The sequence below is a fragment of the Tripterygium wilfordii genome, chromosome 9 (assembly GCF_013401445.1).
Source record: "Tripterygium wilfordii isolate XIE 37 chromosome 9, ASM1340144v1, whole genome shotgun sequence".
Lineage (NCBI taxonomy): Eukaryota > Viridiplantae > Streptophyta > Magnoliopsida > Celastrales > Celastraceae > Tripterygium > Tripterygium wilfordii.
The window spans coordinates 11171816-11195596 of record NC_052240.1 but is presented as its reverse complement, the minus strand read 5'-3'; the positions used below and the strand labels follow the sequence as shown (position 1 = coordinate 11195596).

At 36.9% G+C, this 23781-nt stretch overlaps 4 protein-coding genes across 6 annotated transcripts; 2 read left to right on the top strand and 2 right to left on the bottom strand.

Moving 5' to 3' along the window:
- Positions 1 to 965: 965 nt before the first annotated feature.
- Positions 966 to 8293, bottom strand: LOC120005520 (putative S-adenosylmethionine-dependent methyltransferase RcsF). Of its 3 annotated transcripts, XM_038855189.1 has the most exons (10): positions 8071 to 8293; positions 7870 to 7991; positions 7686 to 7786; positions 5588 to 5783; positions 5420 to 5512; positions 4746 to 4805; positions 4500 to 4574; positions 3019 to 3099; positions 1317 to 1683; positions 966 to 1241 (listed from the first exon to the last, which is right to left on the bottom strand). In XM_038855189.1, the coding sequence occupies exons 1-9, from the start codon at positions 8153 to 8155 to the stop codon at positions 1342 to 1344; spliced, it is 1155 nt and encodes a 384-aa protein (XP_038711117.1). In that variant the 5' UTR covers positions 8156 to 8293; the 3' UTR covers positions 966 to 1241; positions 1317 to 1341. The 3 variants fall into 3 exon arrangements, with proteins under 3 accessions (XP_038711117.1, XP_038711116.1, XP_038711118.1); XM_038855188.1 differs by having other exon boundaries at positions 966 to 1683; XM_038855190.1 differs by having other exon boundaries at positions 966 to 1683; positions 4506 to 4574.
- Positions 8294 to 8312: 19 nt separating this feature from the next.
- On the top strand, positions 8313 to 14344 carry LOC120005519 (preprotein translocase subunit SCY1, chloroplastic). The gene is made up of 8 exons (XM_038855186.1): positions 8313 to 8618; positions 9527 to 9684; positions 9779 to 10164; positions 11352 to 11651; positions 11728 to 11817; positions 12663 to 12786; positions 13400 to 13563; positions 13874 to 14344. The coding sequence occupies exons 1-8, from the start codon at positions 8440 to 8442 to the stop codon at positions 14102 to 14104; spliced, it is 1632 nt and encodes a 543-aa protein (XP_038711114.1). The 5' UTR covers positions 8313 to 8439; the 3' UTR covers positions 14105 to 14344.
- A 642-nt stretch (positions 14345 to 14986) lies between these two features.
- Positions 14987 to 15772, top strand: LOC120005563 (protein AGENET DOMAIN (AGD)-CONTAINING P1). The gene has a single exon (XM_038855264.1). It carries the CDS (start codon positions 15109 to 15111, stop codon positions 15526 to 15528), a length of 420 nt encoding a protein of 139 aa, XP_038711192.1. The 5' UTR covers positions 14987 to 15108; the 3' UTR covers positions 15529 to 15772.
- A 189-nt stretch (positions 15773 to 15961) lies between these two features.
- On the bottom strand, positions 15962 to 19188 carry LOC120005562 (probable alpha,alpha-trehalose-phosphate synthase [UDP-forming] 11). Its single transcript, XM_038855263.1, has 3 exons — positions 17014 to 19188; positions 16637 to 16910; positions 15962 to 16480 (listed from the first exon to the last, which is right to left on the bottom strand). Exons 1-3 carry the CDS (start codon positions 18972 to 18974, stop codon positions 16118 to 16120), a joined length of 2598 nt encoding a protein of 865 aa, XP_038711191.1. The 5' UTR covers positions 18975 to 19188; the 3' UTR covers positions 15962 to 16117.
- Between the last annotated feature and the right edge of the window lie 4593 nt (positions 19189 to 23781).

Below are 23781 nucleotides of genomic sequence, written 5' to 3'. Positions count from 1 at the left end.
GCCCACTAAAGCCCAGTCCAGTTAACCGTTATATATGTGAAGCCTAGTTTTTTTAGTCCATTAATTTAATTTGAATTGTATCTTCAACGAGCACCTGCACAGCTCTCTGTTACTCACAGTGGCGCATCCATAATTCCATATCCATAAAAAAGATTGAGGCAAAATTTGCCATTCCAAGCTAGATCATCAAGTCAACATAGCCCAAAGGCCCCCAACCTGAATCAACTACATATATTTGTTGCTGCGACTTTTCTGTAGAATTTGGGGCTGCAAAAGCGTTGCCTGCAAATTGCAATGCAAACATAACTAGCTACCAAAGAACAATTACAATGGTGGTTTTTTGCTTGGGGTATAAGTAATATATAAAAATTTATGTTTTGTTGATGTGATTGTATTATGAGACCTTTTTTGCTGATGTGGTTGGGAATTGAAATAAGATGGCCTTTTGTATTAGTATAATAATGTAAATTTGTTGGCTCGATTTTTATATAATATATGTAGAACCCTGAATTTATTAAGAAGTAAAAATGTGTGTGTTGAAGTGGGTCCATTTTAAAGTGAGCCAACATATGAACAAGGCAAACAACATGCTCCCCTCTCGACCCCAACAAAAATGGGTCAACAAAATCCAACTGTTGTACCATGAATAGTGTTTGCTGACCTAACAAAAACAACTTTTTGTCATCCATGAGCAAACAAAAATTGACCATTGTGAATGCTCTAATTACCGCATTGTGAATGCTCTAACTGATCTACGAAAAATTGGCCTTAGCACGCTTAGCTGTTGGCAGAGGAGGGATTGAAGAAGATCAGAGATGGGGGGACTGCAAATCCTTTTTCCCCAGTTCAAATCTGTTTGCCTAGACAAGATATACCTTATTTGCAAGATGGAAGACCTAAATTAAAAACATGAATGAAGGAGCACAAGAAATAAAGATGGCCGAACTACAGAAAGCTACGATCACCACGACAAACCATAGCAACAATGGTGATAATACCAAAATATACAAACAGTAATTCCCTAAAATTTATTGAACAATAGAGTCAGCATCAACAAGATTAGCTATTACATACGATAGCGCACATTGTACATTCATCAAGAGTACCAAGGGACGTAATCACACCAGACGAGCTGTAGTTTGCTATTCTTGTTATGGATCTCACAAACTTCCATGAAATTTTACTCTTTGGTTAGTTGCATGCTAACAATTAGCTTTCAGTGTCCTTCCGATAGGTCTTGCCTGCAAAAAAACGTAATCAAATTCATTGAAACGCATCAAAAGGTGTTCAGGAGCGGGGAGATAGAAAACACTGACCTGTTCACACTCGTTGATCTGCCACCTAATGATTTTGATTGCCATTTGGAATGTTTGAGGAAATTGTGACATCCTCTACCACCACGTTGCCATTGGAGTCGATTCGGTATGAGATATCCAACCCTTCCAAATTAAGGTGATAAACTAAGTCTTTGCAAGAACTACGAGCCTGCTCAGTTTCAGAGTCAGAAGCCTCTTCATCTTGGTAATCATCCAAATCTAAACTGTTCTGTGATGCTTCGTAATTTCCTGTTACAAGGGAACCATGGGGTCGGTTTCTTTGAGAGACAGATCGAATATCCCAGGAAAGGACCTGCTTGATCAAGCTCAGGAGTTCATCAGGTGATTCATAAAGTGTCTTGTTTTCCTGTAAAAGAAAAATTAAATAAAAAGTGAAAATCATACTGTCATGCATATTGATGAAATATTTAACAGAGTTTGTTTTATTCTGTTCATTTATACATCACTTTTTGACAGATAAAACAATGAAACTAAATAAGACAGCAAAACAGTATAAATATCTGGGTTAGAAGGAACTTCGTCCAACAAACGCGAAATCTGCCTTTGCCAACGCACATGTATGAAACATATCTGATACTATAATGCAATGCAATAGGTGTACTGACTCGAAATCTGCCTTTGCCAACGCGCATTATATGAAACATATCAGATATCATAACTTTTTAACAATTACCAAAAATCTTCTTGGGTCAAGCCAACAAGCTTGGAAAGAACTTCATCATTCTCAAGTAGTGAAGTTTGATTTGGTTTGAGTTATTATGAACTCCGCAAAATTACACCAGTCTAAGTGGAATTCAGGCTGGTAAACCCCTGAAGAACTCCATTACATCAAGAGAAAATATCAAGTAAAGCCCTATAGAAATTCGAAAAGTACCCCATTAGAATGTACTAAAATCTCTCCATTTATCTTCAATAAAGATCCATTTGTGAGTTCACCACATGAACTTCACCAATCTCATGTTGGCCACTGAGACTCAGATTAAGTTTTATCAAAAGAAAAGGATACTACTCTTTAAAGAATATTTTCCAGAGATTATGCCCACAAGTCGATCTGATAAATAGAGTCTGTCTCATTCTTTCTAGCTAGTATGACAGTTGCTTGATAAATTCTAGAAGAATGGTTTGAATCAGTCAATATGGCAAATTCAGTTGTAAATGAACTTCAAAATTTCCAATCTAAAAGGGACAAATTAATTGAGAATTGGTTGGAGATAGTTCACTGTAACGTGTGTAAATTCTCAAAGGTAAAAATGTAATTTTTCAGGTGATGCACTAAAGAAAAGAATGGTGGCATAGTCATCTAACACCCGGGGATACCAACATCTCAGTGAGGCTAACCCTTTTACTTGTGTTTGCCCCACCCCTGCTATCTACGCATGCACACAAAGAGAAAGGAAAAGCAACATCAACAATCCAGAAAATGCCTCTCGACTTCTGGGTCTCTTTTGCTCTAATCGCAATGTATTCCCTTTTATAAGCCCTTTAACCACTTCATAATACAAGGCAAGTGAATCAGCAAAGTGGTGAATATAGCAGATTGAAAATTATGAAAAAAAAAAAAAGCAAAGACGAATGGGTTATATACGAAACATGAATAAATAAAGAACAACACAATGATAACATGCTTATTCAGGAAAAGAAATCATTGTTGCTTTACTATCGAGTTGGGATGGCAACTCACTCTTGTTTGCCAACAATCAGACAGTGCAGAAGAGAATCCATCAGAGAAGCTAACAGAAGTCACAGTCAGCATATTGTCAACCTGTGCAAGCATTTGGTATTATATCACAACAGGAGAACAAAATATTAACAAACATGACAACAAAAAAGAGAACCTAACATTACCTATAAATATTCAATTTCTATCACATGAACATTGGTTGATCCCATGATTTATTTTGAGGGCACGGCACAGAAGATTGATTGCATAAACAATCTTATAGGCTATAGCATATCCTTCAACCGGAATTTCTTTTAAAGTTGTTCATAAATGATAGTTAACATCCCTACTTGTAACTTCATAATAATCAGAATCATACAAGTACCTTTTCTGTTTGTCACTTATAATCTCCATCGCCAATAAAGGCCTTTATCCAACTTAATCCCACTAAAGCTATACTTTCCACTAATCTTAGAGATTACATACTTTCTTATTACTTCCACACATGTTATTTTGGGTCTCCCCTTTCCCCTCTTTTTTTTTAATCATTTCCTACTTGAATTTTCTCAATCTCATCACTGCCACGACAATATCTATACATTGTACATGTCTATCATAACCAAATCATCTTAAACGGCCCTACCCCTACCCCTACCCTAGACCGATAATCTCGTTTCTCATCTTATCCTTGTGTTGTATATCTCCAATGCAAAATCTCATTCTGCTACATAAATATTATATAAAGCACAGTATATGGCTATGGGTGAAATATAAATAATTAAGAAACTGAATTATCTTTATCAATTAAAGCTGTGCACAGATACTTCTGCAGGCAGGCCACTTGGCGAATTCTCTGGTGTTTCGTCTATGTGTGGGAGGAGGGTGAAAGAAGGGAGGGGACAGAATTATAAATATATAAAATAACATAAACCCCAGTTAATATCTTTCTTTCTATTGTGTTTCTATATTGGTGACTTCTCTTAGCGCATTATTTCTTCATACTCTTGATTTTAGCACTGCCCATTTAACGCCAGTCTTCTTTTGATAGTTTGAAATAAAAAATATCAGAAACATCATGGCATGCCCCAGCTACTGAAAACACATATATTCCTCCCTCTTAACTGCATGGCAGCTACCCCAGACAAAATTACGTCACGAGTTTCACTGAAGGTGATTTGCAATAACTAATTTGTGCATGCTCTAATCTAGTTGAAACATATCTTATCATGTAGAACAAAATAAGTCTGTGGTATATTGCCAACATGTCACAGTGCCTGCACTAGCAAACAAATCAGATGAATTGCAGTATATTTTGCCTTTAAACCAAAGTAACATAACTTCGGACCAAGAACTAGAGCATTCTCCCTTATAATGCTTGATCTAAAAACTCACAGTTTAGCAACAATGCTTATTCAAGAAGAAAGCAAACATGAAATATACTCTAGCTTCTTTAAAACAACATAGAAAAGTTACAGTTTGCCAAAGAATTATGGAAGTAATACCATTACCCACTTTGGCACCGTTGCTTCTTGAACGCTGTCGCAATATGGGAGATAAGGTTTGATATCAAGTACTGGCTGTTCATGAAACATGAATAGTGAGGGAAAGTTCAAGAAAAACTCAAAGTAACATGTTTTTGCATATGGCACATTGCAATGCCATACGAGCGTGGACGGGTGATGGGGGGAAGAGGGAAAGACGGATCACGATCAACAGTGGCAAAATATAATGGAATTTGAAAAACTTACTGTTCCATCAACCAAATCCACACCAGATAGTAGAATCTTGTTTCCCTGGACTGCCTCCACCTAGATTGCAGAGGGCAAGACTTTAATGAAAAACATTTTACTAGCTATATGCGTGTACAATTTCTTTCCACGACTGTGATTGAAAATAGGAGCAAAAAAATATGGGATTAATTCAATACTGGCCATGAACACAGAGGTCAAGGAACAGTCCGGAAGTCAACTATTGATAGATAAATCCAAAGTCAAATCTCTATGTGATGCAGAGAAGTGAGAAGGGAGAAAGATAATGTTCTATCAACTTTTTTTATCCAGGTTGAGCCATAAAGGGGACACTAGGATCTCAGAAACCCAGAACATTAGAAGATCATGCTGCTTTGAAGGAAAGATGCAACCTGCCATTTATAAAAAAAATATTTCTTGAACCAATATTTTCCTAGAATTGTTTGAGATCGTAAAAATGAACCTGAAACACATCAAATGAAAAAAAACATCAACTTGTATACATTTCATAAAAAGTGTATTAGAAGTTTCTCCACCGATTTTAGGTAAAAAAAAGTCTTCCCCATTTGCAATAAGTAAATTAAATTAATACCCATCTGGGGAAATCCTTCGAGCAATTGTTTTACTTTGCTAGTATACCAGGCACATCTAAAGGCAAGTAAATTTTATCCTACCTTTGCAACAGTTAGCCCAATGGGGCATGGTCGATGTGGTGATCGTGTGGCAAAGACTCCCATCCGTCCACCTTTAAGTCTTGGGACTCTCACCTATCCATCGAGCCTTAGGAAATAATTATCAATAGCAGTCAAACAAGATGACATAAAATATAGAATAACACGTACCTTAGCCTTGAACTTTGAATTAAAATGTGGATTCCATAATTTATCCAAATCCGTATTTAGATGAAACACATATAGAATCCAGCAATGAGAATATTCTTCAAGACCCTCAAGGGAAGCTACAGGTACCCGAGATGGATCAAAAACCAAAGATGCCTTTGCAAGTGGGACAAGTAAAGGTTGCCTTGGAGTGCCATTTCTGCACAAGTGATATGTACTAAATTCAAGGGTCCTCACAGAGTCGATTATGTTGCACAAAGAACATACAGATGCATATGATTCTTCTGCAGATTTCATTGTATACAACTAGACAATATTAAGACCTAGCGGATCCCACTGAAAGGAACAATTAATTTTTTAACATAAACTGTCATGATTCTTGTTACTTGAACTGATATTTTCTCTTGATTGTGCTCAAATAGCTGCAAATAGTTCAATACAAAAACAGCCAAAAGGAAAGTGAAGAGGATTGTGCTCACATAAACTCATCTCATAAATCACAAATGTTGCTTTAAGAAATAAGAAGCTTCAAATCAACCAAATTTACCTACATAGCAAACCCAGAAACCTGACATCAACCTTGTTAACCTATTAACCATCATCATCATCAAAGCTAGTCGCAGATAATTGGGTCAGTGACATGACGCCAAAAGAAAAATTAGTTGAAATTCACAAAGGGAATCCTCCTTTTTTCCATTTATTTCAATCTAAGGCCACTTTCTCTGTTATCCTATATATTATAACTCCATTTTTATCACTTCCATTGAATTAACCAGTCAATTAAAGGAAAGAAAGACTAAATGACTCGTTAATCCCTCGACCTAAAATCAAGGTAAAGTCACTTTTTTGGGTTATGGGGTGAGTGAGGGATCAAGACAGGGCATGTGTGAGAAAGAATAGCTTTGATCTGTTTTTCTGTTTCCCTCTTTTCTGAGTCTTCACCTTATTTTTTTTGCAGGTAAGTTATTTGCATTCTTATCATGTTATGTACTCAAAAGTTTGGCCTCTCTCTTATATTAGATTGTGATTTTCTTTAGAGAATTCTACCGTTAGTATCAAACAAAAATTGAGGTAACAAAGAGAGCAAGCGTTTCCTAAACTTGACTACATGTCTTCTTCACTGCTGCAGAATAGGATTTCCTGATGTTACCAATAATTAAATCCCAATTCCTCCTCCGCTTGCAGCCAAGCTCGGATTGAGGAAGATGGTTGAGGTAGGTCGGAGCCAGCGCAAAATTTTGTCAAACCTATGAGCATGAGTCAAAATGAGAAATTTGTTGGACGTTCCTTGCACGTGACACGTTGCATTCGAACCCAAATGCAACGATAAATGAGAAAGGGCTAGCATGGGCGAACCTCAATAGCAACATGCTGCATTGGACCCCAGGTGTAGAAATAAATGAGCAAAGTCATGCTAAGGCATCCCTCGCAAGCGATGTGCTGCATCGGCGCCCGGATGCGGTGAGACATAGGCAAGGGTTCCCCTGCTATGGACAGGTGGGGGTAAAGAAACTAGTACATCTGTACATGTCTACATGATTATAGGATTATGATAGATACTCGGAATATAGGGTCACTCACAGATAAATTAACTAAACTAGTTAACACCATGATTAGACGTTGTGTTAACATAATGTGTTTACCGGAGACAAAATGGGTGGATGAAAAATCTAGAGAAATTGAAAACACAGGTTATAAATTATGGTACATCGGAATGGATAGAAATAGAAATGGTATTAGCTATAGTAATGATAGAGAGCTAAAAAAAAGAATGGTGGAAACGAATACACGTAATGGATTCCCGTTGATTTTCTCATAAACTCATGTAGCATACCCAAAATTTTGGGATAAAGGTTCATATGATGATGATGACGATCAATAATTGAATCCCACAAACAACAAAATATTTCCAAGCACATTCCATTTGGTTGTTAGAAATCCTATGGCATTATCCATATTCCATAACTCCTCACCCCTACGGCCATACCAATTATCTATCCTCCACAATTAATTTCATGGTAATCTAAAACTACTTAACTACCAGTCAACAACTTTTAAAAAAGTTTAGTTATTCACAGCTAAATATGTAATCTAAAACTACCTGGTAGAGAAGCAAGAGTGAACAATACCAATAGGAGTCAGAGGATAAGAAGTCCGCTGTAAATTCTCAGACTTGGATTGCGTCAGAGCTTTCCGCAAACCCTACGTGCACAAAATCATTCAGAGAACACGGAACCAGGCGATCCCAAAGGGAAGAGAAGAGGACGAAAGTGAAGGAATGTTACCTGTTGAGCCCTAATTCGACCTTTTCTTTCAGCAGCGCACTTTTTGACGGAGGAATTAAGAGCAGTCTTAAGTTCTCCAACCTTCGTTTCCAAATCTTTTGATTTCTTCTTCCAAAAGTAAACTGAAAGAAGCAGAGATCAATCAATCACGTATAATACAATCTGACCTTTCATAAGAGAGAAACAGAGATTGCACTGTACGAGAAATGGTCGTGGAAGCAGAGATAGCAGCAACTACAAGGGTCAAGGCTGTTGTCAACCATTTGGGGTTTCCATTGCAGGTCATCACGCCATCCACTTCCTCAACTCAATCATGTAATCTCAATTTCGACACACATCGTATTCCATTGTGAGCTTATTTTAACTTGGAAAATGAGAATTAGGGTTTTGGAAGGAGGATTTGGGTGTCTGCTAGGCTTTACAGAATACGCAATTGGGAGAAGAAACGACGTCGTGTAGTAAATTCGACCGCGTGCCAAACACGGCCTAATTAGATATCGCTGTAGTTGAGAAACTGTTAAAAGAGAGGTAGCAGAAGTGCGAGTATAGCAGCAGCAGTAGAAGATAATAATGGTGATAACGGTCAGAGGAGATTTGTCGCCTTGCTTCAACCTCTCAACGCTATCTCATCTCAATCACAAACCCTGTACAAGGCTGAAGAACTCGACTTGCAAAGCCTCCTTCTCTGTCCAGAGAAAATACAGTAGTAGCAGTACCAAACCATCTAATCTTGGTCTTTTCTCCAACAGGTACCCGTACTGCATTTCTATTATTAATATTTTTACTTCTCTCTTCAATTCGCATTCATTTCTCTGCTTACTATTCAAAATTGAGATTCACGGCCTTCTCTGTAATGGGTCTCGCTAGTGAATTAGGTTGTTAAAACCTCCTTTCTGGGGAAACAGATAGCGTACTTGGTTTAGAACTGGAGGTTTTTTTTTTTCCTGCTAAGGCCATGCTGATTAGTCTTGTCTTATTTTCTTTCAAAAACGAATTAAAGGACAACTGGAAAATGCCTGAGGATGGAAAAACAAGTAGTAAGAGTAACTGGTTCAAATGACTGAGTAGGATTAAACCCAGAACCTATATGAGGAATTTTTTTAGATTGGAGCCTTGATTGATAGGCATTTTGGTTTAATGATATTTAATATGGTTTCTGGCAATATCTTGCATCAATTTTGTAACAATACTTATTTGCTTTTGTTTTTGATTCACGGTTAAAGGTTAATTGTGTCTCCTATATTTCATTAGTTTTACCAACGTTATGTCTCCCTTTATTTCCCCCTTGATTGTGTGTGAGGCTCTCCTTCAGGATAGCCATTTGTTTTTGGGACATTTATTTGATATCTTGGGCTGGATTTCAAGTTAACACGACCTGTTTCATGATGTCCGAAACCTGAGAAAGTTCTTGACAAGAAAAATATAGGTTTGCAAATGTGTTGTCAAAAGGACTTGGGACTTAAGTATGCCAAGATTAGTGGATGTCCCCAAAGTGATTCTTCCAGTGAAAAACTGGCCTATATTGTTCCACATTTTAAGTAACAAGATGTTCCTCAGTTCTCTTGCTTCCCCACAGTTTAGAACAATTGCTTAAATTGTGTAAGTTTTATTTCGGGGATGTAATATTCACCATCTTGCTTATCGAGTTCATTTTCAGCTGTGAAGGCTCGGTATTTGATCCTTTGGGCGTCAATCCGGATCTATCCTGTGGTCTGAATTTTGCATGGGAAGGTTTCTTAGCCTTGTTATCACCAACATTTGAGAGTGCCTCAAGTACAAAAAAAGATAAATCTTCTTCAACTCGAGGAGTGGCAGGTTTTGTTTCTGGGCTTGTAATATGTTGCTTAAAGGTTTCAAAGTTGCGAATGATGTCCTCAGAAATTTATTAGGATACTTTTGACATTGGCAGCTGCAATTGAGGACAGTTCCATTGATTTTGGAGACTTCTTCAAAGGCCCATTACCAGGGAAGTTTCTCAAGCTCTTGGGGTATTTGGCCCTTTCTCGACTAGGAGTATATGTGCCTCTTGGAGGGGTAAATCGAGAGGCTTTCACTGGAAATTTGGATCAAAATAGTTTATTGAGCACTTTGGACTCATTTTCTGGGGGTGGAATTGGTAGACTTGGAATATGCTCCCTTGGTATAGTTCCCTTTATCAATGCGCAGATTGTGTTTCAGCTTCTTGCCCAAATCTATCCCAAGTTGCAAGACCTTCAGAAAAGAGAAGGTGAAGCAGGAAGAAAAAAGATTCTTCAGTATACGCGATATGCATCAGTTGGGTTTGCCATAGTGCAGGTAAAGAATTCTACATGTCACTAAATAGCTAGGTGCAGTGATTGAGTCAAGATTTTTTTATTGTCCCAAGAAATTATTAATGGTTTTTTTGGGTAACATGGCACGGTGCAAATATCTTAGTATGTACACAAGAATCCAAAGTTATTCAAGGAATCATTTATCAGGCAAAAAGGAAAACCTTATGATGCAGGAAGCCGTTAATTCTAGCTGATTTTATCTAATTTTATGTTTTTATGAGTTAGTCTAATATAGGGTCCTCTTAGTTTTCGTAGTAAGAGTATTGTCAGAATTTCCAGCTGTGTTATTAGTTATTTGTTTTATGAGTCTTTTATTAGGTTATTTTGTTAAGTCAACTCATTGTTAGAATTGGGGTCTTATTAGTTTACTTTTTTAGGAATCCTAGTTTTATTTGAAGGAAGTTTTTATGTTATACTTATTAGGATTACTAGGAGTCTATATATGTGGATGTAATTTTGGAATGAATATTATTGAGAGTTTTTATGCAAATCTGCTATAGGAGAGATTCCTTGCACACACTAGGTGAGAGTTTGAGAGGGGAAGGTGAGTTTATCCAACCCTACCTGAGAAATTCAGGATTTCAACCCAGAAGTTTAAGTTTATATTCTTCTTGTTTGTCGAAAATTCTGTTTCAGTTTTAAGAAATCAAGGAATTGGGAATTTCTGCCCTAGGGTTCTTCATTTTGGGATTCATTTGGGGGTTAGGATTTTTGGTTTACTCAATCCTAAACAAATCCTACATCAGTAGTTTAAAAACTACATCACCTTATGCTTACATTTATGTGGAATTTTTTCCCTAATCATTATGTGGAAGATTTTAGTTGTAGCCTTGTAGGCGCCTATTAATTATCAGAATTTTGACCTAAAAATTAAAGCTTATGTTTAGGCAGTTTCAGCAAGCTGATTTCGATAGCCTGGGTAGGAAAAGAGGAAAAGAGAAATTATATTGGATGTATCCTGGATATGATCCTATGTCCCAACTTATGTGGTATTTATATGAAGAAGCCATTCTCAAAGACAGACTGAGCACTTTTTTTTCTGGAAGAAAAGAAATTCATATATTATGATGAGTCTGGTCAAAATCATGCGAACTGTTACAATGTCTCCATGACATGCTGAGGAATTTCACCTATAATTTTCTCTCATGCTGTTTCCATTTCCCATGGCAGGCAATTGGCCAAGTACTTTACCTCCGACCCTATGTCAATGACTTTAGTACAGAATGGGTTCTCTCATCTGTTACTCTATTGACTTTTGGTGCTGTATTCACTACATTCATTGGTGAACGGATCTCTGATCTAAAACTTGGAAATGGAACATCTCTTTTGATATTTACAAACATTCTCTCGTACTTTCCTGCGTCCATTGGTAGGACAGTTGCACAGGCATTTCAGGAGGGTAACTACATCGGGCTTGCTACCATTATTATCTCATTCTTCCTATTGGTCCTCTGCATTGTATATGTCCAGGTAATTGTTATTTCTTAGGTTAATATGATGTAGGTCACTTGAAATGTTAACACATTTATCAAACGAAGGGTTTCAGGAGGCAGAGAGGAAAATTCCACTCAACTATGCTTCCAGGTACACGAGCCAATCAGGAGGGCTTCAAAAGTCTGCTTACCTACCCTTTAAGGTTTGTATTCAAGGTTTTTGCTTTGTTCTTTTGAAATTTGAATTGATGTTCTAATGATTTTCTGAGCTCATATTTAATACTAGTTGCTTTTTAGTGAAAATATAGGAAAATTGAAAATGCTATTAACTTTTTTCTGTCTATGAGTAGTCATTCGCTTGGTATCTCACAATTAAGATCATTGTAGATATCTGTTTTTTTTTCTTTGATTCCGGAATTCATCAGAGAGCCTATTGTTAACAGACCAACAGTCCAAGCCCAGAATCACCGGATAGGTGAGTAATACCCTTATCGTACCTATATCCAGTCTGGATTTGATCTTTCTCCGATCAAACTTGACATCGACTTGGCTTCTACTGTACGCGAAGGTTTCCATTATGTTTTTTTATCGGAACCACATGAAACCTCATGTACTTATGGATGATACATGCTATGTATAATTGATATTTGAATTGAATGCATCCAGAGGGAAAAATCTTATCTGGTTCACTTAAAGGTCTAGGAAACTTAGCCAACTGTCATCCAAGTGATGCAGTTGGATGGCAGTCCAGGGAAACAAGGTTTGTAGTGCAAGTTAACACAATAGGTTGTGAGGTGGAAATTATGTCATCACTTTGTTTGCTCAGTGCTGTCATGGAACAACCTTTTTCACTTGGAGGCATCACTTGGGCCTTTGCAAAAGATGATTCTTCTATGTTGTCGAGGTTTTAGCTTGGATGGCTTCATTACTTTGTTTGGGATGGAAGCACTGGATCTATTTTTACATCATTGTACTTGAATATCATTATTTTTTTTATTTTTTTCATAGTTATATACAAACACATATCCAAATTCTTTCGATTGCCCAGGTTAATAGTTCTGGAGTGATGCCAATCATATTTTCAACATCATCTTTGGCTCTTCCCGGCACTCTAGCACGATTTACAGGTATAGCTGCACTGAAGAAGGCTGCAGTGTCTCTAAACCCAGGAGGTAAGACTTCTAGATGTAATTGACATAAGTTTTAAATAAAACTGTGAGTTCTGAAACATTTCCAAATTTTTTCAGTGTGTTATAGGGACATAAGTTTCAGTTTATTGGTGAATCTTAGTGCTGTTTCTTTTCCCCTCGCACTGCTCCAGAAAGATATAAGAATCTTATTGCGCTGCTTTAGAGGCTTTAACATGCCCCTTGAAATGACAACAAATCTTTGATATCACTTAAACTCTCCTCACTGTTCTATTTGGTTTGTACGCCAGCCTTTACTCTTTGTTTTGGTCTTGTTATGGTAGACTGGTAGTTAATGCATCATCTTCTTATAAGCCCTGTTGTCAGGTAACTGCTGTGGTTTTCCTCTGTGGTAACAAAACCATTTGCAGTACAGATGAAAATAATAAAAATGACATGAAATGTAGGATTTTTTTTATGAACATATATTGATTTTAATATTTGTTAAATTTAGAATGTGGGAGGATTCGGACCTTCAACCTATTCAAAAATGTAGGATCTATTATCTCTGCATGCACGCTGTTTGCCTTTTTCTGCACATGATGGAGTACACGAAATATAGGATATAGCTCAATTTTTGCAAATCAATTCTCTGTAGGTCCTTTTTATCTCCCTACCAACATTCTATTGATAGCCTTCTTCAACTACTACTACACTTTCCTACAATTGGACCCTGATGATGTGAGTGAACAGTTGAAGCGCCAAGGTGCATCAATTCCACTAGTTCGGCCTGGAAAAAGTACAGCTGCATTTATTAAAGCGGTAACTTCATTTCCTCTAGTATTGCTATTATTCTTGTTATTTTGATCATTCAATCTGTCATCTTTACTGGATCGAGTTTTTTATTTTGTTGTTTTTTGGCTACCAAAAAAATTTCTCAATGGAAAAATGGAATCTGGGCCATGCTATCCTGACAGCTGCAGATTTAACTGTTTTTGCTACCAACTATATTTTTGCTCACTGCACTCTATATGATACAAAAAGTAGAATTTGGCATAAGAATCATCAAATTTGCGCCATTAATTAGTTTTCATGGTTTTTCCATCAGTCACAAACATCATTTTGAATGTAGGTGCTCAGTCGGATATCTGTTCTGGGTTCAGCGTTTTTGGCAATTCTGGCTGCTGGACCTGCTGTAATTGAACAAACTACCCACCTGACAGCATTCCGAGGTTTTGCTGGAACATCTGTTCTCATTCTTGTTGGATGTGCGACTGACACAGCAAGAAAAGTTCAAGCAGAAATAATCTCCCAAAAGTACAAGAGCATTGAGCTTTATGACATCGATCGATATGGCCCTTGAACATGCTTTGGATGATGAAGAGAGAGACCGCAGCAACGGCTGTACTTTTACCTTATTGTAAACTCAAGTTTCATGCATTTGTTATGTTGGTTGCTAGAAGAACTTGTACATAACATCGCTATGCGCACGAACTTTCTACACTTCAATGTCTATGAAGATACCTGGAAAACATATTATTCTCCGACTCTGTAGATCATTTGTGCAGTTGAATGGAAAATTCTGGGGACAGGTTTTTGTTCATACTGTATTCATATTCTTCATTGGAAAAGGGTTAGTGACACAAAGGAGGAGATACACAAGAAAAGAAGAGAGGAAAGTGGAATTTTGTAGCAACAATGGTTTTTATGATTATAATTATAATTTCAAATTTTCAATAAAAATATATTATCATTACAAAGTTATATTTATTGGAGTGTATGTATGATTAAATTTGTTTGTATAAAACAAATGAACACATTAAAATGACAAACAAATAAGTTTATAATGTTGTTACAAGGAATAAGTTATTATTAGCACACAAACAAAAACAACAAAATAAGTTAATATAAGGTTGTGATAAAGAATTAGTTATTATTAACAAACAAACAAAAATACGAACGAATCGTTCGTTGGTTGAACAACAAGAACTATGCATATGAAGGACAGTTCATCCTTAGGGTGTGAGTTCGAGTCATGCCCCCTCTCCATCCCCTTCTGTCAAAAAAAAAAATAAATACAATCCCCAATTAAACAGATTTAACATAATTTTACGATGCTCTTATAAAAAATTATTATTAACATAAACAAAAATGTCAACCCTTCCTAAAGGCTCATTTAATTATAATTTAACTAACTATAGTCGGTTTAGGAATTATTTCAGTAGTTCTTAACCGTTGTGGGTTTCCGAATCCGAATGTGTAAAGGAATAACAGAGCACCTCCTACATCTATATAACTCGCAGACTCGCAACACAAATTCTTCACAATCAACAACACCAATTGATTAGTTTCTTGCGAATTTTATTCATGGCGTTCTACAGAGGCGATAAGGTTGAAGTTTGTAGCAAAGAAGAAGGCTTTGTGGGTTCATTCTATGAAGCAAAAATCTTGAGGAAAGAGGACATAAACTCATATTCAGTGCAGTACAGGAATTTGGTGACTGAAGAAGACTCTTCAATTCAATTGATAGAGAAGGTATCTGCTGGTGAGGTTCGTCCTAAGCCTCCGAGAGCTCCAATGCCGACAAAGTTATGTTTGCACGACGTAGTTGATGCTTTTGACAATGATGGTTGGTGGGTTGGGAGGATTACTGGGAAGAAAGGGACTGATTATTATGTCTTCTTTGATTCAACTGGTGATGAGATAGCTTATCCTATTCATAGGCTGAGGTTTCATCTTGCTTGGGTTGATGGGAAGTGGGTTTCTTGCAAGAACAGAGGGTTTTGATCCATCTTGTCTTTAGAGTATTGTGTTAATGCCAGTTTTTATGTTCTTTGCATGATAGTTTGTTCATTAATTTCTAATGAACAAGACATTCTTGTAACTCTCTGTTGCTTATAATGTCCTGATAGGGTTTTCATGACCCACTAATTTTTGTTCTATTTTGATTACCAAAACCCATTGTATCAAGTTCCATTTATTCATGTAGTGAACTTAATTATACTACTTAATGGTCGTCTTTTTTATTGAACCAGCTGGAATCAGCCTTCATTCTTGAACTTGAATCAGATTTTCTGATAATCTCTCAAAGGGCTTCTTTTCTGCTTTGACAACTTTTGACAACATGATTTCCCGTTCGAACCCATGCGTACACAATGAAGAATGAAGTGTTTACCGTCATTGGAAACAAAATATCATGTTCCAGAATAGGGAAAGAATATCAATCAGGCCATGCCCACAATGTCTTGTGTATTGAATTTTGAGATGAAACTGTAAAAAACTTGATATACAAGGCTATTTCTATCATTAGCCCTAAACCATTACCTCCTCCTCATCACCAAGGATGAGATAATGGAGCAACAATACCGTTGCAAAATCAAGGTTCACTGTCTTTCACTATTGTTTTTTCCTCATGTTGGTGCCTAATTTCATTTACAACGGTTTCCTGAAAACTCACAGGCTTCAGTCCTACGGAATTATTGGCTAGACTATCAAGAATCTTCAGGACGACATCAGTATCATCGACAAAGTATTTTGCCTTGCTTGGTTTCTGACCAATAGTGCAAGCATACACTTCAGCATTGGCTGGCAAGGAATGGGTTGTGACTGAATTATCAATGGTCTCGAACATCTCTTCATCAGAACGATCATCTCCTATGCACAACAGAAAATTAGGTGTCTTGCCCTTACTTTTCATAGCTGAAATAAGTTTTTCCACTACCAATCCTTTACTGACCCCCTGCAGTTAAGCAGAACAAAAGATCATTAGAGTCCAAGCTTTCTACTCCAGTATATGATTTGGGAATTTCAGTAGAGCATTGATAACAGCACACACTATGATTTTGTTCACAGATATTTGGTTCATTGTAAATAAGTAGGAAGGTGATTGTACTACCTGTGGTTTCACCTCCACTATTTCTTTGCCACTCTTGACAACAACAGGTTCATTGGCAAGGACATTCTCCAAATGATTGAGAAGTTCATTCGCCTGCCAAGAGCCAAAGTCACTGTCTGCATCTTGAATGTGCCATACAATTGCACTCTCTTTCTCCTCTATGAAAGAGCCATCAGTTCTCTCTGTGTAAATCTGCATCACAGGTTCTGCAACCTTCTTCCACTGCAAATCCGTCGACAAAGAGCTGGTTTCCCATGGAGAATGCTTCTTCCATCTATAAAAAGGAATCAAGAACCACCATAAAATAATATAAAAATCAAATGCTATCGACATCTCATTACATTTTAATGTTTTTTTTTAAAGAAAAAAACAGTTACCTTGTGAAGTAGCCATGCTCAGCAGAAATACCCAATCCCTCGCATTGAGAAAACCACTTGCTTAGAGTATCCTTACCTCTGCCACTCACAATAAAAACAAGGTTCTTGGGATCGCTACATAAACGATTCAAGACCGAAATAACGCCCTTGCCTGGTGTTTTGTCTACAAAATCCCCTGCCGTCATAGTGCCATCATAATCTAAAAGAATCAACCGGCTATCTGTCTTCTTATAAGCCTCGACAATGGTACACTCCTTGAGCCTTCTAAATTCAGGTGGCAAAGAAATAACCCGGAATGAAAGGCCAAGCCCCATGCTCCAACACCTCTTGCTGTCATGCTCCGCACAAGCTTTCTCAAGGTCTTGATGGAAACTTCTAGTCCAATAAGTTATATCATGAGAGCTAATATACTTATAATGCTTCTCATGGCGTAATTGTTTCTCATTGTCCTTCATTGTGACAGCTTGATGCATAGCATCAGCCACAGCTTCAATGTCCCATGGATTCACTCGAATAGCCCCGCTAAGAGAAGGGGAGCAACCGACAAATTCAGACACGATGAGAACACTTTTCCTCGAAGCTGTGGATTCCTCATCGATGCCCAATGCCTTGTCCAAAGCAGGGCTACCCTGCCTGCAAACTGTATACTTGTAAGGCACCAAATTCATTCCATCCCTTATAGCATTGAGCACACAACAGTCAGCAATAGCATAATAAGCAGCCTTCTCTATTGTGCTGTAAGCTCTATTAATGAACACAATAGGTTCGTAACCCGCTTTTCCATACTTGCCATTGATCTGTTTCGCAATACTGAATGCCTCAGTTCTCATATCATCCACATCCTGTCCTGCACACCTAGCTGGATTCACAATCTGGACTAAAACCACTTTCCCTCTCAATTTCGGAAATCGGTCCAAAAGAGTTCCCATTGCTTCAAACTTCAAAGTAATCCCCTTAAATATATCCAAATCATCCACACTCACCATCACAATCTTTCCTTCAAATCTCTTCTTCAATTGCCTTGCCAATTCCACCGTAATCTCCGAGGACAAGGCTGATTGAAGCTGCCCCATATGAATCCCCGCAGCCAGAATCTTAATGCTCACATTCCTACCATAGTAATCTAAACCAATGTAACCCCTCTTAGACTCATAATCAATCCCCAATATCCTCCTACAACAAGACAAGAAGTGCCTAGCATAGTCATATGTCTGAAATCCTATCAGATCACAATTCAATAACCCCCTCAATATATACTCACGCACCGGAATCGTCTTGTAGATTTCAGAGGACGGAAATGGACTATGAAGAAAAAACCCAAGCTTGACCCTATTATAGTCTTTCCTCAGAAAAGTAGGCAACAACATAAGATGATAATCATGAACCCAAACGAAATCCTGGTCACCATCCATCACCTCCATGACCTTGCGAGTGAAATCCATGTTCACTGACACATACGCCATCCACTGTTCATGCTTGTAGGCCATGGTCTGGCTCTGTGTCATGGGCAATAGAGAGTGAAACAGAGGCCATAAATAGTGCTTACAAAACCCATCATAGAATTCGTGTTGAATTCTAGGATTCAAAAACACAGGGTAGCACCCAAAATCGTTGTGCAGAACCTGAGAAACCTCATCTTGATCTTCCGGATCAATAACAGCCTTCACACAACCCACGTAAAGAACCTCCTCGTCGTCCGGGAACCCATCTTTCAGTTGTAAAACAAGACTGTCCTTGTTATATTGAAAATCCCATTTCTTTCTCTCCCCGTCGTACGTCGCTATCAACGGCAGCTCGTTAGCTACAATGATCCGGCGCTTCGGGTTTGATACAGAGTCAGATTCGAATTCGGAGTCGGTTATCCGTTGGGGCACCTTCATTAGTCTAGAGATCCGGTCAAGCGCTTGGAAATCTTCGTCGGAGGCGAAATACAGGCTGTCCATACAAGACTTCAACAACATCTTTTTACAGAAATCGAACGAATTAACAAACGAAAATAACAAGAAATGAAACGGATGAGGATGAGGATGAGGATGAGGATGAAGAGGGTCTCTAGATATTTTTGTATTGGAAGGGAGAGAGATTGAATTGAAGCAGCGAAGAAAAAAATGGATAGTGATAATACACCTTCTATAAAACAGAGGAGCGTGTTTTCTTTTATGGGAAGAAAGAAAAAATACAGGATAAGAACGAAGAGTAGTAATTTATACGAGTTTGGTCTGTTTCGGGATCCAACGGTTCTTGATTGAGATAGTTTTGGAGTCCCGTGATTGTAATTAGTGAGGACAACCGTACTGGATTATTGCTTTCTCACTGTAACCGACTCTTTTCACTGTTTAAATTTATTTCCTGTAAAGCTCTATTAGGATAAGATCTAATAAATAAGGTATAAAAATCACGTGTTAATTTTTTTGAATTATCCTTTTGCATTAATTTTTTTTGAATTATCTTTTTGTATTAATTTTCTTTTTTTAAATAGCGTTGAGAAATAGGACTCCGGAGACGTCCGGTACAGGATTTACCGGACTAACGTCCTGTAGTGTAGACCGTTGGATTGGATATAGCCAATCCTACGATCCACTTTTTTAACCTAAATTTTACTTCTTTCCTAGTTTCGTCTCTCTCCTTCCCCTTCTTTCCTCTCTCTCCTTCCTTCAATTTGAAGTTGAAGCGTCGGTAACAAGAACAACGAATGGACTTGTAAACTTAGACTCCGCTCTTGGGGTCGGATTTGGAGACCATTGTCGTACTCTTGCTGTTGTGATTGTTTGTTGCTGGTAATGTTTGTGTGATACGAAAATATTGAAGAAGAAAAAATGGAGAGACTGGGGAGAGTGTAGAGAGGCTGAGTCAGGGAAGGGCTACTTGGTAGATTAGATCTAGATCGATGGACTTTGTTTCAGCATAGATAGATGTGTTTCATCTACTCGTTTAATATCAATAATACATAAATCACAAATAAAAATTGAAGTTTTTTTTTTTTTTAAATTTGCATTGCCTTGATGGAACACGATTCCTTCTAAATCTGAAATCTTTTTCTCTTCCCGAATCTTTAAGTTACCGCATTCATGTTGGGATTGAAGGCTTGACCACAATCTTGTGAAAAATCTATCGATTCCAATATCCCATAGAACACTAATTCTAGTGGTTTCTGGTGGTGGGTAGCAGCGGTAAGAGCAGACATCCCCGGTGAAGCTGAGAATTTTGGGAAAGATGAGGATGAAGAGAGAGAATTAACTTTTGAGATATATTAGGGCAAAAAGGTAGATCGTTGGATAGGTTTCTAGCCAATCCAATGGTCCTTAATTTACACAGGACTTTAATCCGATACATTAAACATCGGACGCATCCCTAATCTTGAAAGATGTGTTTTTAACTCAATCGATTTTTAATAGTCACCTCTTTTGTGGGTCCTTTGTATTAATTTTAGATTAGTAGAAAATCTTTGAGTTCACGACTATTTAATAAAGGCAAAACAAAAATAAAAACAAAAAATATTTGATATTGTATTATCTTTTCTGTTTGGGTGTTGAATTAAAGTGTGAAATGGTAATTGCCGCATGTCCGATCCCCCGATCAGCGTGGGACACGTCCACTTACGTAAAAGTAGTACGTTTTGGCATGCAAAAAGAGCATGAGCACAAAAAAGGTTAGAAACGCTAAACCCTCATTTTCATGCCACGTAACACTTGTTACGGGATAATTACAAAAATGTCCATTCTTCACGGTTATAGTACCATACAAGGATGTCCCACATCCACATACAACCGTTTGTCCGCTCTGAACCTATTAAAATTGGGTCCTCATGGATTTATCCTTTTTAGGTGGGTCAGGGAGATTCGGCCCAATTGATCTCCTATATTTATTTAGAAAATCGGTGATTGTGTGTTAAAATGTGTGAGCCTTCTTATATGTTGGATTACTATCCCACAAATTATCGATGTGGTAGTTGTAACAACAACTTCTTTTTGTGCATGAGCTGGTGTATTGGGGTTCGAACCCAAGTCACCGATTCACTGAGTTATGGGGGGTGAGGAATTTGTTGTTGGGGCAAGTCTTTATTCTCAAAAACATTTGTAACGTGTCTTAATTATATGTAACAAATCAAAAATAATCAAGGGTACATGTGTTTGCTTCAATAGTTTGTAAATGAAAGCAACTTTAGGTTGTAAGTTATTAGGTGTTTGATAAATGCGTAAGCAAGTTGTTAGGAGTTTGATGTCTAAAAAATTTCCTTTGTTGCTTCAACAACAATTACAAGACATTTGATTCATAATTGAATTAGTGTGAGATGAGCGTGAGATAAGTGTGAAATGAGAATGAGGTGATCAGTGTGAAGTGAGTATAATCATGTTTGGTATGAAAAGTTAGTATGACTATGAGAATTTTAATAGTATAATTTTCATATTACCCTTTTTATTTTTTTTTAAAAAATATTTTCTATTGTTTTAGTTTAATTAATAATGATAAATCTCTTTTGCATATTACTACTCATTCTCCCTTGTAAAGAAAATTCTCACCATTTTGGTGAGCTTGGTGGCTATTCTCCACGAATGGAGAATAGAGGGTGAAATGAGTTTGAAATTTCATCATCTCAAAATCAACCAAAGAAAGAAATTGTGGATTCCAACCATTATTCTACCCTCTAAATACCAACAAAATGCCGCATAACAGGAATGAGTAGACATTCTGATTTTATTGCCTAAAAAAAGTGCAAGTATGAAGTATCAGTGAAAAAAAAAGTATGTAAAAATAAACAAAACTGAAAATCAAATAATTAATTATGGTGTGGTTTTGTATTGAAGAACATGCAAATAATCTTATCTTAAGTGCATTTAAAATCATAATAATAATAATGTGTTAATGACATTAAAATCCTAATTATCACGTGTTAAACCACTTATTGAATGTCAAATCCTCTACCATTATTTTTTGGGTTTCACCACTGTCACTATACCCAACAGATAATAAGACAATATTAATAAGCTTCGGACATAATAAATCTCTCCACAATTAATATTCCAATATTAAATACTAGTAATCTTAAGTCTTAATTCTTGACACACAAAAACAAAATTCATAGTGGATAAGCGATAAATTTATATTAAAAAATTAAAATTATAAAAAAAAAAAGGCAAGAAAGAGAAGAAGTGCAGACCCAGAGGAACTCAGACAAATGCTCGAAAATTGTAGGTGATATGCATGTCTTGATATTTTGCTCCAAGATTTCGGGCTTCCTTCTTAATTCAGACCAGATTATGGGTGCTTACGTGGGCATGGTCACAGAGAGGGATGACGTGTCATGTGTCAGCGTCTATTTTTTTTTTTTTTAACGTCGCTTTGCGTTTCTGGTGGATCGTTATCTAAACGACGATGTTATTGAGGTGGGGCCATTGATATTAGGATATGGGTCCCACTTTATCCAATGCTAAGCAACACAGCTGACGTAGGAAATTTCGTGTTTAATGCTTCTGAGGAAGTCGATGCGTACGCGCCTTGAAAAGATGGCTATAAGTGTGTGTTTAGAAGAGCGATTGTGTTGATTTTCAACATTAACAGATAAATTGTAAAAAAAAAAATTTTAAAACTCTGAAATAAGTTGTGAGATGTTTGGTAGAGTTGTTAATTATTGTTAGCGGGTAAGTTGTGTAAATTATATGTTGTTTGTATTTTTCTAATTTTATTTATTTCATTTCAATATAAATATTATTTAATAATTTATTTCATTTTAATAAATTAATATATTTGATATCAATATGAATAATATGTATAATATAAATATGCACTATTTAAATATATAAATATATTTAATAATTAGTTATTGACTAAACAACAAAAAAATTTTAAAAAATAGAAATGGCGTGGGACCCATGCAAAAAGGCATGGGACCCACAGCAAAAAAAATTTAAAAAAATAAAGAAAATATGTTTTGGCATGGGACCCATGCAAAAAGGTTTGAGACTCACACCAAAAGGGCAAAAAAGGGAGTTTATTTTTGAGAGGGCGATACTGTCTAATGATATACAGGTGTTTAGTGAAGCGGGCCGCCTAAATTGAAATATTCAAATTCCAAATGCAACTAGGGGCATCCGGGGGCAGGCGACATAGGCGGCCGCCCAATGCTCTCGAATGTTTGTGGTCTCCTATTTTTTAAAAAACACCATTGTTATATAGTAGCCACATTTTTTTTAGGAGGACTCATTTTTTTTTAGAGTTTGTTTAGGACCTCTGAAGGCTCGGATACTCCATTGAATACAATGATTAGGGTTGTCCAAAAAAAACCATGTCAAAATGAATTGACCTCCAAACTATCGTTTGGTCAGTTATTGTGACCAAAAAAATCGACCAAATTGTCAATAACCCACAGAACAATCGGTTAAATTTATATTAAAAAATCGACCGTACACACCCCTAGCAACGATGCTACATGTCATGTGCTCATGTGGAGCAATAGTATCAATAACAATATTAATATCAATTCATAGAGTAGATAGTAATAATTTATCAACGATGTTAGGGATCCTAATAATAAGCATCCCAGCAGTGTATGATATGCATTCATTGGGTGTGCTGACATAATAGCAAGGGATTCATTGAAAACCACATCCAATGAATGCATGCCACATAATGCTAGGATATTTATAGGATGATTATCACTGGAATCTTTATCATTTTTGATAATTTATAGGTGCTTGAGAATAAAAATAGCTAATTTATACTTTGAATTTTAAAAATATTTTCACGACCCATGAATTGGCATAACTCGAT